Genomic DNA, 17,690 nt, shown 5'->3' on the forward strand with positions numbered 1-17,690 from the left:
TACCTGCAAAAGGGGCCAGCCTGAAGTCATCAAGCAGGACTTAATTTTCGGACTAAAGTTCCTCTTTAATTGAAGAAGCTGAACTTAGACGCTGACTGGATACCATGCACAACTTCACCAGATTTTGTACTCTCTAGTTTTAGTAAATCATTCCCATAGGTTCAGTTTTGAATGCACAGGAGTTGATTTACTAAAGGCAAACAGACTGTGCACTTTGCAAGTGTGGTTGCTTCAGAGCTTAGTAAATGAGGTAAAGCTTCACTTTGTAAAGAAAACCCAATTGCGTGCAAGGGAAAAAAAATGCATTTTTGCTTGCACATGATTGGAAGATGGTAGTCAGGAGAGCTTCTGCTCATTTACAAAGCTCTGGAGCAACTGTACTTACACAGAGCAACTGTCTATTTGCCTTTAGTAATTCAACCCTTCAGTATGACAGCCAGTAACCTATACTATTCAAAAGGTGTTCAGCATTGGAAGCACTGATGTCCTCAGGAAGACAGGCTTGTGCCTTGTTAAAATAAACCTTATCGCTAAGTGTTCACCTTTCAAGTCCCATAAATGGCACCGCCTCTTTTGGGTTATAAGTATTTCATGCTTTGCTGAGCAGCCGGTCCATTTTCTCTCATATACAGTTAAGTTCATATATATTTGGACACGGGCACAATTTTCATACTTTTGGCTCTGTATGCCACCAGAATAAACTTAAAACAAAACCATCCAAATAAATTTGAAGTGCAGACTTTCAGCTTTAATTCAAGGGGTTGAACAGAAATATCAAGTACACATTTTAGGAAATGCAACCATTTTTATACACCGTCCCCCAATTTTCAGGATCTCAAATGACAAATTAATATAATCATAAAATATTAATTTTTAATAATTTGATGAGAATCCTTTACTGGCAATGACTGCCTGAAATCTGGAACCCATGGACATTACCAAAGACTGGGTTTCCTCCTTTCTGATGCTTTGCCAGGCCCTAACTGCAGTGGTCTTCAGTTATTCTTTGTTTGTGGGTCTTTCTGCCTTTAGATTTGCCTTTAGCAAGTGAAATGCATGCTCAATTGGGTTGAGATCGGGTGATTGACTCGGCCATTGCAGAATATTCCACTTCTTTTCCTTCAAAATCTCCTGGGTTGCTTTTGCAGTGTGTTTTGGATCATTGTCCATTTGTACTGTGAAGCACCGTTCAATCAACTTTTCTGCTTTTGGCTGAATCTGGGCTGACAGTAAATCTCTAAACACTGCAGAATTCATCCAGCTGCTTCTGTCTTTTGTCACATCTTCAATAAACACCAATGACCCAGTGCCACTGGAAGCTATGCATGCCCATGCCATCACACTGCCTCCACCTTGCTTCCCATCATTCTGGTACAGATTAATCTTAGTTTCGTCTGTCCAAAGAATGCTTTTCCAGAACTGGGCTGGCTTTTTTAGATGTTTTTTGGCAAAGTCTAATCTGGCTTTTCTATTCTTCAGGCTTATGAATGATTTTCACCTTTGTGGTGAACTCTCTCTTTTTGCTCTCATGAAGTCTTCTCTTGATTGTAGACTTTGACAATGATATGCCCACCTCCTGGAGAGTGTCCTTCACTCGTCTGGATATTGTGAATGGGTTTTTCTTTACCATAGAGAGGACCCTGCGATCATCCACCACTGTTGTCTTCCGTGGACTTCCAGTCCTTTTTATGTTGCTGAGCTCACCAGTGCATTCTTCTTTCCTCAGAATGTACCAAACTGTTGATTTGGCCACTCCTAATGTTGCTGCTATCTCTCTGATGGGTTTGTTTCGTTTTTGAAGCCTTACAATGGCTTGTTTCACTTGCATGGACAGCTCCTTTGAACGCATGATGTAGGTTCACATCAATAGATTCTAAATGCAAATACCACACTTAGAATCAAATCCAGACCTTTTACCTGCTTAATTGATGAAGAAATAACAAAGGAGTAGCCTGCACCTGGCCGTGAAACAGCTTTTGATTCAATTGTCCAATTACTTTTGGTCCCCTTAAAAAAGAGGGGGTTGACTTTTCTTAAGAGTCATAATTCCTAAACCCTTCTGCCGATTTGGATGTACATACTCAAATTAAACCTGAGAGTGTGCACTTTCAATCCCTATCCATTACACAACTAAAGCTTGAATATGTTTTGTTAAATACCTGTAAAAAACAAAAATTGTGCCTGTGTCCAAATATCTATGGACCTAACTGTATGTGTGCAGTGGCAACCACTGGATTATACAGTATTGGAAGCGTATATATACTTTTTTCATGACTGGTTTCTTTTGAATGCTGCATTCTGATACTTTATATGCAACAGCTAATGGCTGCTGCTCTCATGCACATCACTGGATTGAGATGGGGCTCCAGTGAGTATTTGGGGGGGGGGGGGGAGCTGCACCCAGAAGGTTTTTCTTTTTATCTTAATGCATAGAATTCATTAAGGTAAAAAACCTTTTGCCTTTAGCTCCACTTTAACCACTTCAGCCCTGGAGGATTTGGCTGCTCAACGACCAGAGCACTTTTTACAATTTGGCACTGGGCTGCTTTAACTGGTAATTGCGTGGTCATGCAATGCTGTACCCAAACTAAATTTGTGTCTTTTTTTTCCCCCCACAAATAGAGCTTTCTTTTGATGGTATTTTGATTGCCTCTGCGATTTATTATTTTTATTTTTTTTTTGCGATATAAACGGAAAAAGATTGAAGATTTTGAAAAAAAAAATCCAATAAACTCAATTTTAGTCATACATTTAGGCAAAAATGTATTCAGCCACATGTCTTTGGTACAAAAAAAAATTGTCAGTAAGTGTATATTTATTGGTTTGCGCAAAAGTTATCAATCATTCATCAATTTACGCAGCTTTTAGTTTATGACTGCATATCATTTCTTGAGGTGCTAAAATGGCAGGGCAGTACAACCCCCCCCCCCCCCCCCAAATGTTGAACCCATTGAATATTTTATTTTTTTGTCACAAGTGATTGAAAAATGACAAAAAAAAAATTACAAAGTTGTCACTAAATGATATATTGCTCACATGTGCCATGGTTAGATGTGGAGTCAAACCCCAAAATTAATTCTGCTGCTTCTCCTGAGTATGGGGATACCTCATGTGTGAGACTTTTTGGGAGCCTAGTCGTGTACAGGACCCCTAAAACCAAGCACCGCCTTCAGGCTTTCTAAGGGCCCCCAAAATGACCCCATTTTGGAAAGTAGACACCCCAAGCTATTTACTGAGAGGCATGTTGAGTATTTTGCAGATCTCGCTTTTTGTCACAAAGTTTTGAAATTTGAAAAAAGAAAAAACAAAAATTTTATTCTTTTTTTTTTTCTTCATTTTTAAAAATAAATGAGAGCTGCAAAATACTCAACATGCCTCTTGGCAAATACCTTGGGGTGTCTACTTTCCAACATGGGGTCATTTGGGGGGGGGGGGGGGGGGGAGGTGTTTGTGCCATCTGGACATTTCAGGGCCTCCGTAACTGTGATAGGTAGTGAGGAGTAAAATCACAATTTTACGTCTTTAGAAAGCCTGAAGGCAGTGATTGGTTTTCGGGGTCCTGTATACGGCTAGGCTCCCAAAAAGTCTCACACATGTGGTATCCCCGTACTCAGGAGAAACAGCAGAATGTATTTTGTGGTGTAATTCCACATATGCCCATGGCATGTTTGAACAATATATCATTTAGTGACAACTTTGTGCAAAAAAAAAAAAAAAAAGTTTGTAATTTTCCCGAAACTTGTGGCAAAATATAAAATATTCTATGGACTCAACATGCCTATCAGCAAATAGCTTGGGGGGTCTACTTTCCAAAAAGGGGTCATTTGGGGGGGTTTGAACTGTCCTGGCATTTTATGCACAACATTTAGATGCTTATGTCACACATCACCCACTCTTCTAACCACTTGAAGACAAAGCCCTTTCTGACACTTTTTTGTTTACATGAAAAAAAAAAAAATTTTTTTTTTTTAATGATGAGTGTTGCAACTTTTTTTTTTTTTCCTCACAGTATTTGCCCAGTGATTTTTCAAACGCATATTTTTTTGGGGAAAAAAAACACGTTTTTTAATGCACTAAAACGCACAATATTGCCCAAATGTTTGATGGCATAAAGATGATCTTATGTCAAGTATATGGATACCAAACACGACATGCTTTAAAATTGCGCACAAACGTGCAGTGACGACAAACGACATACATTTTTAAAAGCCTTTAAAAAACCATTACAGGTTACCACTTTAGATTTGCAGAGGTCTACTGCCAAAATTACTGCCCTCGATCTGAACTTCTCGGTGATACCTCACATGCATGGTGCTATTGCTGTTTACATCTGATACCAGACTGACACTTGCATTCGCATTTGCGTGTGAGCTGTGAGCACGGGGGACAGGGGTGCTTTTTTTATTTATTTTGCTGTTTTGTTTTTAAACTGTTCCTTTTCATTTTTTTTTTTTTTTTTTTTTTTTTTTTACTGTTATCTCTGGGAATGTAAATATCCCCTATGATAGCTATAGGTAGTGACAGGTACTGTTCTCTGAAAAAATTGGGGTCTATTAGACCCTAGATCTCTCCTCTGCCCTCAAAGCATCTGACCACACCAAGATCGGTGTGATTAAATGCTTTCCCAATTTCCCAATGGCGCTTTTTATATCAGGGGAAACCTAAGTCGTGAAACGCTCGTAGCTTCCGGTTTCTTAGGCCATATAGATGATTGGAGCCATTCTTGTCTCTGATCAGCTCTATGGTCAGCTGGCGGAACCACCGGCTGCATGCTCGGGTTCCCTGTTGGGACAAGAGAACCCGAGAAAACCATGAAAGACGGTGGGGGGACTTGTAAAAGCAGTCTAGAGGCTAATTAGCCGCTAGGATTGCTTTTACATGAAATATTGTAATGTTCTTTTTTTCATGCAGCCTGTGGGCTGAACGAAAAAAAAGATTGATCGGTGGGTATGCCCGCCATTAGAATACCGCCCTTCATCCACCCGCTTCTAATGATGGGCATACATGAACCATTTTCTTTTTGTCTGTGGTGGTGAAATCACCTCCTACAGTGCTGGAGTCGCTGATTTACGTATCGTGGGAGCAAGCGCTGTTGTCAAGATAAATAAATCAGTGCTGCAGCTGAATGGCGTACCTGCTAAGCAAATAATGGTTAACAATAAAACAAAGTAACATTACAGTATAACAGTAAGACTTACCATACCTGCAAAGCAAATACAATAAAACATAGTCAAAATAAAACATCTGTGCCTAAAAAATATATGCCGACGCATGGGGGCAATCCGCCCCTAATGTTAGGAGCAAATCGCACCTCCACCCCTGCCCCCATTCTTTGGCATATATGCTCTTTTTTTTTTTTTTCTAACTGGTGGTGAAATCACCTCCTACAGCGCTGGAGTCACAGCTTTATGTATCGTGGGAGCAAGCGCTGTTGCTGTCAGAGTAAATAAACCCGTGCTGCAGCTGAATGGCATTCCTGCTAAGAAAATGATGGTTAACAATAACGGTAAGACTTACCATACCTGTAAAGCAAATACAATAAAACATTACAGTTCTAAAATACAGTAACAAAAGAGAGAGAACAAGAGAGCAGACAATAGAGAGCGGACGTAAGAGAGAGAACAATAGAGAAAAGAATAAAAAAAAAACACAACTATTTTTGGCTTTTTTTTTTTTTTTTTTTTTTTTTTTTTTTGTTTAACCACTTCCCTACCAGGCCGATTTTGACATTTCTCTCCTACATGTAAAAAACATCATTTTTTTGCTAGAAAATTACATAGAACTCCCAAACATTATATATGTTTTTTTTAGCAAGGACCCTAGAGAATACAATGGTGGTTGTTGGAACTTTTTATCTCACACGGTATTTGCGCAGGAATTTTTCGAACGTGTTTTTTTTTGGGAAAAAAACAGTTTTGTGTTTTTAAAACAAAACAGTAAAGTCAGCCCAATGTTTTTGCATACTGTGAAAGATGAAGTTACGCCGAGTAAATAGATACCTAACATGTCACGCTTAAAAATTGCACACGCTCGTGGAATGGCGCCAATGTTCGGTACTTAAAAATCCTCATAGGCGACACTTGAAATTTTTTTACTGGTTACATGTTTTGAGTTACAGAGGAGGTCTAGTGACAAAATTATTGCTCTCGCTCCAAAGTTCGCGGCGATACCTCACATGTATGGTTTGAACACCGTTTTCTTATGTGGGGGGACTTACGTATGCCTTCGCTAATGCGTGCGAGCACACGGGGACAGTGGCACTTTTAAAAATTTTTTTTTTAATTGATAATTATATTTAGTTTTTTTATTTTGACACTTTTTTGAATAAAAAAAAACATTTTTGATCACTTTTATTCCTATTACAAGGAATGCAAACATCCCTTGTAATAGGAATATGACATGACAGGTGCTCTTAATAGTGAGATATGGGGTCAATAAGACCAAATATCTCACCACTAGGCTGGAATACCTGAAATAAAAAAAATTAAAATAAAACGATCACCGCTTCCCAGCCTAAGCGGCGCCGTTTTTTTGAATGGAGAGGCCGGGCGTGACGTCATAACATCGCGCCCGGCCTCCGACCATCATAGAGACTTCGGCGACCATCTGGTCTGCCGGAAATCTCTATGATCTACATCCGGCGCCGGCGGATCCCCTCTCCACCTCACCGATCGTAACGGTGAGTCGGAGCAAGCATCGGAGGGCGGCGGGAGGGGGGGGGACACGTCCCCTCTCGCCTCCCATAGGAACGATCAAGCGGCGGAACGGCCGCTATGATCGTTCCTATGGTGTAGAGATTCGCCGGCTGAAACCGGCAATATCTGAATGATGTCTGTAACTACAGGCATCATTCAGATATACCCGACCAAAGCCCAGGATGTCATATGACCGTGGGCGGGAAGTGGTTAATTATTTTTTGCACTTTTATATAAACTGTAAACGTTCCAGATTAGGGTCTCTCAAAATGTGATTTCCATGACATCTTTGGAGACCCTGTGTTAGTATGCCTAGGACTGTGCAATGCTGTACCCTACGCTAATAGTCCACTAGTGTGTGATAGCTTTCGAAACAGTCACCAATGCAAAGACCAGGTTGGTCAGGACAGGAGGGACAATAAAAGGGGGTGTCACGCCTATATCCGCGCTTTCTACAGACACATCTTCTTTGGGGGGCTCGTTGGGTAGGGGTACCAGAGAGGACATGCGGAAAATGCCTCTCGTGCAGCCGGCTTACTGCATTTGGATTTGGAAGTTGGGCCACAGCTCTGTCTGGAAACAGAAGGGCTGTGATGATCTCTTCCTGGAATTTAAGGAAGGATCCAGTTTGTCCTGAAGCTTTGTATAGCACATAAGCATTCAGTAGAGCCAATTGAAAGAAGCATACAGACACTTTTTTGTACCAGCGTCTGGCCTTATGGGGAGTTAGGTACGGCGCCAACAACTGGTCGTTGAGGTCCACCCCTCCCATATTAAGGTTATATTCGTGGACACAGAGGGGTTTCTCCACAACACCAGTCGTCATAGGAATTTGGGCCGTCGTGTCTGCGTGAAGGAAGGACAGAACGAAAACATTCTTATTATCTCTCCACTTCACAGCGAGCAAATTATTACACTTAAAGCAGGCTCTCTCCCCCAGCCTAAGACGGGAATCTACAAGCCGCTGGGGTAAGCCCTGGCGATTAGATCACACAGGTGCCACATGCGCCAATTCCGTGATCAAACAAGTGACTAAAAATTGGCACGCTCGTGTAATAATTGTCCACATATAAGTGGTACCCCTTTCCAAATAAGGGTGACACCAAGTCCCACACAATCTTACCAGCGCTCCCTATGTAGTCTGGGCAGTTCTCCAGCTCTATATAACTCTGTCTTCCCTCGTAAACCATAAAACTATATGTATAGCCTGTGGCCCTGTCACAGAGCTTTAAACATCTTGACCCCATATCTGACACGCTTGCTGGGAAGATACTGTTTTAATGACAAGCGGCCAGAAAACTTAATCAGGGACTCATCAACACAGACAACTTGATGTGGAGTAAACAAGGCTGCAAACTGTTGGTTGAAGTTGTTTACAAGGGGCCGAATTTTGTAGAGCCGATCAAATCCAGGGTCACCCCGAGGACAACAGACTTCATTATCATTGAAGTGCATGAACTGCAAGATCTGCTCGTATCGTGTCCTGGTCGTGGAGGCAGAGAACACGGGCATATGGTGAATTGCGTCAGTGGACCAATATGACCGCAACTCACTCTTTTTAGTTATGCCCATGGGGAGGGATAGGCCCAGGAAGGTCTTAAATTCGGAAACCGTAATAGGTTTCCAATCTCTGGCAAGGGTCAGCTGGGGATTAGCGGCGATGAATTAACCAGCATATAAATTGCTTTGGTCCACAATAGAGCTATAGAGATCTTCTGTGAAAAACAGCGAATAAAAATCAAGTGACGTAAAATCAACTGCTTCCACCTGAATTCCGGGTTGGCCAGTGAAAGGGGGAAGTACGGGTGCTGCAGAAGTGGTGGGCTCCCAATTAGGATTGGCAAATGCAGCAGGAAGGGCACTATGGACTCGACGGGCCTGTCTTTGTCTTCTTGGTGGCTGCGGGACTCTACTCGTGCTAGCCATCTCACCAGCTTGAACTGCACTTATGGGACTCGCTGCGTCACCACGTGATACTGCAGGGTTGGATGTACGACCAGGATGTACTAGGCCACTGGTGCTTGCCAGTTCACCAGAAGGATGTACTAGTACTGGCTCTCTGCTCCATACGCGAGCCCTGCGGTTCTTGCACCTCAATGACAGCAGAAAAACGGGGTCTGGTATGCCTGACCTTGGCAGGGACCACAACTCTGTCGTCGGAGCTATCTGTCAGGTTGCCACTGCTGTCTACTGGTTCCTATTCTGAGCCTGAATCTGACATATGAGTGACTTCCTCTTCACTATCTGTCATGCTAAGAAACATGTAGGCCTCTTCACAAGTGTACCTTCGATTTGACATTTTGGTCTCTAAATTTATTGGTACACCAAGGAAGAAAAGCACCTGTCAGCGACTGATTCAAACGCTATCAAAAAAACTGTTAGCGGTCACAGGGATCAGGCCTGACTCTGTGAACGCTGCAGTTATGTGTGTTGTGTTTTTGTAAGTGACAGTGATTGATTGATACTGCACTTGGGTGGGCTGGGCTGGGCGGAAAGGCTAAACGCAGGTGCTAGCAGGTATCTGGGCTGATCCTGCTAACGCTGTGTTTTTGGGAACCCTAAACTGCTGGGGACACTAATATAGTTCTGATCAGATATTGATCCGTTCAGACACTATACTACTAAGGGAGGTGTATGGTGCGTGCATGGGTTTTAGCGCTACTGGCAATAATCTGACGCTGCCTGGGGCAACGCAGACCCTGACTGACCCTAAAACCTAACTGATCACCGCCGGGTGATCAGGGGGTTAAACCTTTATTGGGTAATATACGGCGAGTGCCCTGACGCTATAAAAAAAATCTAACTAACCAGTGTCACCCGTGACACTTATACAGTGATCACTGGTGATGGGGTGATCAAGGGGTTAAACCTTTATTAGGGGGGGGTTCCTAGACCTATCTGGGCCTACACTAAGTACCCTAACACTGATTAGTGTCACTAATGACACCAGTACAGTGATCAAAAAAAAATATGAACACTGCACTGGGTGACACAGTGACAGGGGGTAAAGGGGTTTACTGGGGGATGATCGGGGGGTGAAATATGTGCCTGTGTCTACTGATGTCAGTGTAGTGTTGGTGCAACTCAGTTATGTTATCTCTCCTCTGTCTGGAACTAAAAGACTTCCACGAGTAGAGATGACATCACTTCCCCTGCAGTGTTTACACTTACACATGCAGGGGAAGGATCTCATTCGCCAGGAGTGATCACCAGGTCCAGGCCAGATATCATTGGCCTGGGCCTGGGGATTGATCGGTTCTGGATCGAATCCGATCGTCGTGGCTGCCGTAACATGACGGCGATTCGCCTGCCCGTGCCATTCTGCCGCAATAAAACTGCGGCGGCTGGTCGGGAAGCGGTTAAGGGAATTACCACCAGAAAACTGTTGTGGCCATTTTGAATTTCCCTGAATGTGTGTTTTACATTATGCCCCACCGTGTCCTAAGTTTGACATTTGATTGTAATTCTTTTGTTCTTTATTGTTAAAAATGTGTTTTTATATTGTGTCCCATTGTTACGTTCAATGGCTTATTGTAGTGTTCTTTAAAATAATTGGTGTTTTTTTTTATGATACTCTGTATAAATTCAACTAATTATATCCTCAAAGATGGGATGTTTGTGAAACATGTATTTATTGCCAATTGGTGTTATGACCTATTAAAGGATAATATCACTTTCTTTTGTTTTTATCTTTTCTGCAGTACTATAGCTGTGCCTCATTGGGTAACATTGCTGCTAATCCAGAGCATCATAAAGCTATGCTAGCCATTGGTGACAAATTCCTACTCCGAATGCTGGTGTCTCTGATGTCTTCCTCTGTGCAGAAGGTGATGCACATTATTTACATTCTTCAAAGTAATCTTGCGGGGCTGGAACTATGGGAGTTGCCATCCCTGATGCCATTCTCTATACAACATTTTTTAAACCGTCTAAAAATGAGGGAATGTTGCATGTCTTGCAGGGATATACTGAATACGACCTACATTAACTTTTTCTGTTTGCACAGAGGAGTGGTTGAACTCTGCCTGATCATAAACGGCAAATCAGTTTTGTGGTATAAACTTGTCAATTTTTTTTGTTTGTTTTAACCAGGTCTCAAGTCAGGCGTGTCTTTGTTTAAATAACCTAGCTTCAAGTGGTAAGGCATTTCTTTATTGCTTTTTTTTACTAATAATTAAACTTTTATTTTATATTAAAAAAATACAAGGGTTACAGTATTTCATATGATATGGCTTAGTTTAAAGTGAAATGTACAGGGTTTTCTATATATTTTTATTTAATATGTTCAAGGTAAAAAAAAAACATTGAGAACATTTTTTTTTATTGTCTGTCAAGCGGTGTACATTTTGAAAATACATTTAAATAAAATATTCCGTTCAACTGCCATTTTCTTAAAGAAACCTGTATAAAATACTTTTTTTACAATATCCTTCCCTAACCACCTTTTGAAAATTCTAGTTGCTTGTCTGTCTTTGACTCCAGTACTGGATCATTAACTCCAAAAATACCAATGTCATTGAGTTGCCATGGCAACCAATTTTTAAAAGGCAAATTTAGCAATGGCGGCCTACATATTGTCCTCAGTACAGGTTTCCTTTAGAAACCGACCAGGTATAAAGGATATCTAGTATCTTTTTAATGTATCCCTGAGCCATAGATTAGACAGCATTGGCTTGTATGAGTAATATGTGACAGATAAAAAATGGCACATCATTGAATTGTATATTCATTCTTATTTCAAGAATAATGTCTGACATGACTGTCCTCTTTCATTTTACTAAAGACTTTGTTTTTTGTTTTTTTTTCTCTTTGTTTTAAGGGGAAGTTCAAACTCACCTCCTAGCTATGGACATTATGCCTCTCGTCCTTTACTTGCTTAACTCTAGCAGTAGAGATGTCCGGCAAGCTTCCATTACTCTTCTATGCACCATGTCTCATTCACCTGGAATCATGGTAACCATGTGACTTAAGCTTTGTTGCATTTTGTCCTGTTTCATGCCTATGTTGACGTGAACTTCGTTTTATGACATCAGGTGTACTCCTTTACAAATTGATAAAACTAGTTATGTGTTGATAAAACGTAAAAAGAAATCCAATTACAAGAGTTGGTGGCCAAAACATGGCTGTGACTTTCCCTTTTTTCTTTTATATTACACATGTTTAAACATAATACTAGATGATAGAATATAAAAAAAATCTGCTCCTTCCGATATCTAACTGGTTGCTTCTGTGATATCTCCTATAATACCACCCAAATATGCTGTGACAGTGTTGTGTTGCCAGATTTGTTTTGTTGGTCATCAAGTATCATAGTTAATTGTTCCTTGATTAGTGGTACCATGGATCCTATTTTTCACTTCAATGTGGCTTTCACATGACACTCTGCCGATTTTATATAGGGGCCTAATGTGTTTTCCACAGTAAACATTTCTCACCCCATTACAACTCCAACGTTAGTGTTTAACTTTGACACCAAAAAAAACAGGATTCATTTATGTTGCTTACTACATTCTAGGCATGTTTGCGCATTTTACCAGATAGCGATTCATCAGACTAGTCAACACTTTTCCAGCTTGCACTTATCCCGTTTTGTGCCCACTGTAGCTTCAGCTTTTAATTCTTGGCTGACAGACATGATATCTCTACTTCATGGTTTGGGGTCCATTGTATTCAGGTATGCCCTTCCGCCCGTCAGAGTTGTAAAGAATGTCTATTTGAGCAGTTGAAGCCAGTTTAACGTGTGTGTGTGTGTATTGGGGATGAGATTCGAGTTCGAGTCGAACTCATGTTCGACTCGAACATGGGCTGTTCGCAAGTTCGCCGAACAGCGAACAATTTGGGGTGTTCGCAGCAAATTCGAATGCCGCGGAACACCCTTTAAAAGTCTATGGGAGAAATCAAAAGTGCTAATTTTAAAGGCTTATATGCATGGTATTGTCATAAAAAGTGTTTGGGGACCTGGGTCCTGCCCCAGGGGACATGTATCAATGCAAAAAAAAGTTTTAAAAACGGCCGTTTTTTCGGGAGCAGTGATTTTAATAATGCTTAAAGTGAAACAATGAAAGTGTAATATCCCTTTAAATTTCGTACCTGGGGGGTGTCTATAGTATGCCTGTAAAGGGGCGCATGTTTCCCGTGTTTAGAACAGTCTGACAGCAAAATGACATTTCAAAGGAAAAAAAGTCATTTAAAACTACTCGCGGCTATTAATGCATTGCCGATCCGACAATACACATAGAAGTTCATTGATAAAAACGGCATGGGAATTCCCCACAGGGGAACCCCGAACCAAAATTAAAAAAAAAAAAAAAAAAAAAATGACGTGGGGGTCCTAAATTCCATACCAGGCCCTTCAGGTCTGGTATGGATATTAAGGGGAACCCCGGCCAAAATTTAAAAAAAAAAAATGACGTGGGGGGTACCCCTAAATTCCATACCAGGCCCTTCAGGTCTGGTATGGATATTAAGGGGAACCCTGCGCCAAAATTAAAAAAAAAAAAAAATGGCGTGGGGTCCCCCCAAAAATCCATACCAGACCCTTATCCGAGCACGCAACCTGGCAGGCCGCAGGAAAAGAGGGGGGGAAGAGAGAGCGCCCCCCCCCCCGAACCATAACAGGCCACATGCCCTCAACATTGGGAGGGTGCTTTGGGGTAGCCCCCCAAAACACCTTGTCCCCATGTTGATGAGGACAAGGGCCTTATCCCCACAACCCTGGCCGGTGGTTGTGGGGGTCTACGGGCGGGGGGCTTATCGGAATCTGGAAGCCCCCTTTAACAAGGGGACCCCCAGATCCCGGCACTCCCCCCTGTGTGACATGGTAAGGGCCTACCATTTCACTAAAAAACTGTCAAAAATGTTAAAAATGACGAGACAGTTTTTGACAATTCCTTTATTTAAATGCTTCTTCTTTCTTCTATCTTCCTTCATCTTCTAATTCTTCTGGTTCTTCTGGTACTTCTGGTTCTTCCTCCAGTGTTCTCATCCAGCATCTCCTCTGCGGCGTCTTCCCTTCTTCTCCTCGGGCTGCTCCGCATCCATGGCATGGAGGGAGGCTCCCGCTCTTCTCTTCATCTTCTTCTCTTCATCTTCTTCTCTTGCCGCTCCGCATCCATGCTGGCATGGAGGGAGGCTCCCACTGTGTGACGCTTCTCTTTTTCTGACGGTTCTTAAATAACGGGGGGGGGCGGGGCCACCCGGGCGGGGCCACCCGGTGACCCTGCCCCCCTCTGATGCATGGGGACATGACAGGACTTCCCTGTGGCATTCCCCGTGACGCCACAGGGAAGTCCCGTCAAGTCACCGTGCGTCAGAGGGGGCGGGGTCACCGGGTAGCCCCGCCCCCCGTTATTTAAGAACTGTCAGAAGAGGAGAAGCGTCACACAGCGGGAGCCTCCCTCCATGCCAGCATGGATGCAGGGCGGCCCAAAAAGAAGATGAAGACAAGAAGATGAAGACAAGAGCGGGAGCCTCCCTCCATGCCATGGATGCGGAGCGGCCCGAGGAGAAGAAGGGGAGAAGACACCACGGAGGAGATGCTGGACGAGAACACCGGAGGAAGTACCAGAAGAAGGAGATGAAGGAAGAAAGAAGAAGCATTTAAATAAAGGAATTGTCAAAAACTGTCTCTTGTAATTTTTAACATTTTTGACAGTTTTTTAGTGAAATGGTAGGGGTACTTTTGTACCCCCTTACCATTTCACACAGGGGGGAGGGCCGGGATCTGGGGGTCCCCTTGTTAAAGGGGGCTTCCAGATTCCGATAAGCCCCCCGCCCGCAGACCCCCACAACCACTGGCCAGGGTTGTGGGGATGAAGCCCTTGTCATCATCAACATGGGGACAAGGTGTTTTGGGGGGCTACCCCAAAGCACCCTCCCAATGTTGAGGGCATGTGGCCTGGTACGGTTCAGGAGGGGGGGGGGGGCGCGCTCTCTCGTCCCCCCTCTTTTCCTGCGGCCTGCCAGGTTGCGTGCTCGGATAAGGGTCTGGTATGGATTTTTGGGGGGACCCCACGCCGTTTTTTTTTTTTTTAATTTTGGTGCGGGGTTCCCCTTAATATCCATACCAGACCTGAAGGGCCTGGTATGGAATTTAGGGGGACCCCCCACGTCATTTTTTTTAATTTTGGTTCGGGGTTCCCCTGTGGGGAATTCCCATGCCGTTTTTATCAATGAACTTGTATGTGTATTGTCGGACCGGCAATGCATTAATAGCCGCGAGTAGTTTTAAATGACTTTTTTGCCTTTGAAATGTCATTTTGCTGTCAGACTGTTCAAAACATCGGAAACATGCGCCCCTTTACAGGCATACTATAGACACCCCCAAGGTACAAAATTTAAAGGGATAAAAAATTTTTTTGCATTGATCCATGTCCCCTGGGGCAGGACCCAGGTCCCCAAACACTTTTTATGACAATAACTTGCATATAAGCCTTTAAAATTAGCACTTTTGATTATTCATGTTGGTGTCCCATAGACTTTAACGTTGTTCGAACATATTTTTGCCTGTTCGCATGTTCTGGTGCGAACCGAACAGGGGGGTGTTCGGCTCATCCCTAGTGTGTGTGTGTATATGTGTGTATATATATTCTGTTCTTGCTGGATCCCTGTTCGTGGTTGGCGGTTTCTCAGCCTTTACATACATGCTTTGCACACAATGAATGATGTCATCCTGTGCAGTACACTAAAATTCAAACATTGAAGTTGCCCATACTGGCCTTTGAATACTCCCGCAGCAATAAGTAAGAGCATAGTCAGAACTGCCCATTTTAAAAAGCTGTTCCTTTTTTTTTTTTTTTTCATGTAATTTTGTGTCTCTTTCTATAATGGCCTAGCCACATCACCTCCTCTTCAAGACTAACATTCTTTTGGGACATGTTCTCTTCACCCTTACTCCACTCCCATGCCATATTGGTCACTACATTGTTATCATCACTTGACTTGGGTCCTAGGGAGTAGTGGTGCTGATGGCTAATCTTTACCCCGCTCATAGATATACCATGGGTGTTACTACTTTTTAATTGTTGGGAGCAAAAATATAGAAAATACTGAGAATGTTTTCTGCAGAATAAAGTGATATTTGGGGGCCCTGAATCCAAAGCCCTCTCACCCAGAAAACGTAGAAGAACATAGATGATTAAACTTATGTTGATTTTGACCTTTGAATCAGGGGTCCTGGGAGAATGAACAAATCATAAAGCCTGATCAAAGGTTTTTAAACACTATTGTTTTATAAAATATTTTATGGGTGACAAGTGAACATCAAAGAGTACTGTGTCAGGATAAAACCTAAATTGTTTGTGAGATTAAGATGAATTGCTTGGGTGTAGTGTTTAATTGACATAATAAATGCAGTTTAAACTTAATCTGCAGAGTTCAGTAAGCTTGTTATGTTTTTTAGGAAAATATGTTGTCTGCTTTATACTGTCAGAACACATTCATTATTGGTTTTATTTTTATTTTTTTCAGGATGTCTTGTGCGAAGAAATGCTTCAGCATTTAGCCATGTTGATGCAGACTGAGAGGGCAAACCCTGTGGTTGTGATCCATGCAGCTTGCACAATCCAGAATCTGTGCCAAGCAGAGAACATCGAGGTACCTATATCTGCTAGGAAATGTTGAAGTCAAAGGGTGATTCCCATAGGAGCATTTTCTATGTTAGTCAAAAGGACTTTTCTGTAAGATATTAAGGGCCCTTGTGGACCTGTTCATTCTGGTACATTGCATTAACGTTGTATTAAGGCAACCCATTCAAATGAATAGGCTGCCAATGCACTAGAATAGACCAAACATTTACCATAAACCATTTTTCTGACACAGCACACCACAATGTACTTCAGTGCCTGGAGATTGATTCAGAACTCCAGCATGTGTATAAATCAGCAGTGTTCTTCCTATGTATTCCAGTACCTCCTACAAAGGATAAGGAGCGGTGCTGTTCATGCTAAGGAAAACATTAGAGGCATCCCTATTTGTCATGATCATGGCTGGTAATGTTTTGTGGAAGTTGTCTATTAGATGCTTTCTAGTGACATAAAAAGTAGGTTGGACAATGCTTTTAGTGAGCATGGATGTTCACGTCAATTGAGGAGCAATTTAAAGCAACAGGTGAAATCAATCAGTGAACTGCAATTGATATCTAGGAAACCGTGCAGCTGTGTTAAACAGTTTTCCTTAGGCTGACCATACATGTACAATTTTGTGTAAGGACACTTTCACACTGGGGCGGGGCGCGTCGGCAGTAAAGCTCCGCTATTTTTAGCGGCGCTTTTTGATAATAATATTAATTTCATAATAACAAGTTGCTAATAGGACCTCCCAGCAACCAATCACCTGCTGGTTAACACAAAAGGTTAACTGAGGCTTCTCCTGCCCCCATCCAGCACTATGCTGCCTCCCAATCTCCGCTCTGCAGTAAATACGAGAGCCATGGAGCCCGGGGGGGGGGGGCGCAGAGCCGTGTTCACAGTCTACCTGTCGGCTCCCAGTGGTTGACCAGTAGATGGCGATCAACAGCTTGCCAAACCCCAGTTTAACAGGCTGGGGTGCTTTTTTAATTTACATTTTAACTATGCTGTGTGACACCCTGGATCAGCAAAATAATCTTTATTATTCTAACTTAATAATAGTACTGTGTTTTTGTACACTAGTATTAACTTGAGTGGTGTTAAACATTCACAAATGTCTGAGGATAGTTCTTTTGTTTTTGCTATAGGTCATTGTACAAAGTCAGTGCTTTGAGGAATTACTACTGGCCCTTCTGGATCCTAATAATGAAGAGGAATCTCTGCAGTATTTGGCATCATGCATTGCTGACCTAACTAAACTTGGTAGGATTCTAACATTATAGTTACCCATTGCTTTTTTTCCTTATTGGTAGTTGGCAGTACAAGTAAAAAAAAAAAAAAAAAAAAGTCTTCATGATCTTTTCCCTTTTTCCACAGTATTTTTTATTTGCATATGGAAATATTATATATAAATAATATATATAGTTTT

At 42.2% G+C, this 17,690-nt stretch overlaps 1 protein-coding gene across 1 annotated transcript in view; it reads left to right on the forward strand.

Annotated features, from left to right (window-relative positions):
• The window catches only part of LOC141140307 (uncharacterized), an 81,627-nt gene that overhangs the window by 44,151 nt on the left and 19,786 nt on the right, over nt 1-17,690 (forward strand). Inside the window, exons 7-11 of the mRNA XM_073627337.1 lie at nt 10,397-10,522; nt 10,788-10,833; nt 11,515-11,648; nt 16,164-16,289; nt 17,410-17,524. Of these exons, the coding sequence (XP_073483438.1) occupies nt 10,397-10,522; nt 10,788-10,833; nt 11,515-11,648; nt 16,164-16,289; nt 17,410-17,524 (547 nt within the window). The remainder of the gene's footprint in view (nt 1-10,396; nt 10,523-10,787; nt 10,834-11,514; nt 11,649-16,163; nt 16,290-17,409; nt 17,525-17,690) is intronic.

This window comes from Aquarana catesbeiana, linkage group LG04 (genome assembly GCF_042186555.1).
Source record: "Aquarana catesbeiana isolate 2022-GZ linkage group LG04, ASM4218655v1, whole genome shotgun sequence".
NCBI lineage: Eukaryota > Metazoa > Chordata > Amphibia > Anura > Ranidae > Aquarana > Aquarana catesbeiana.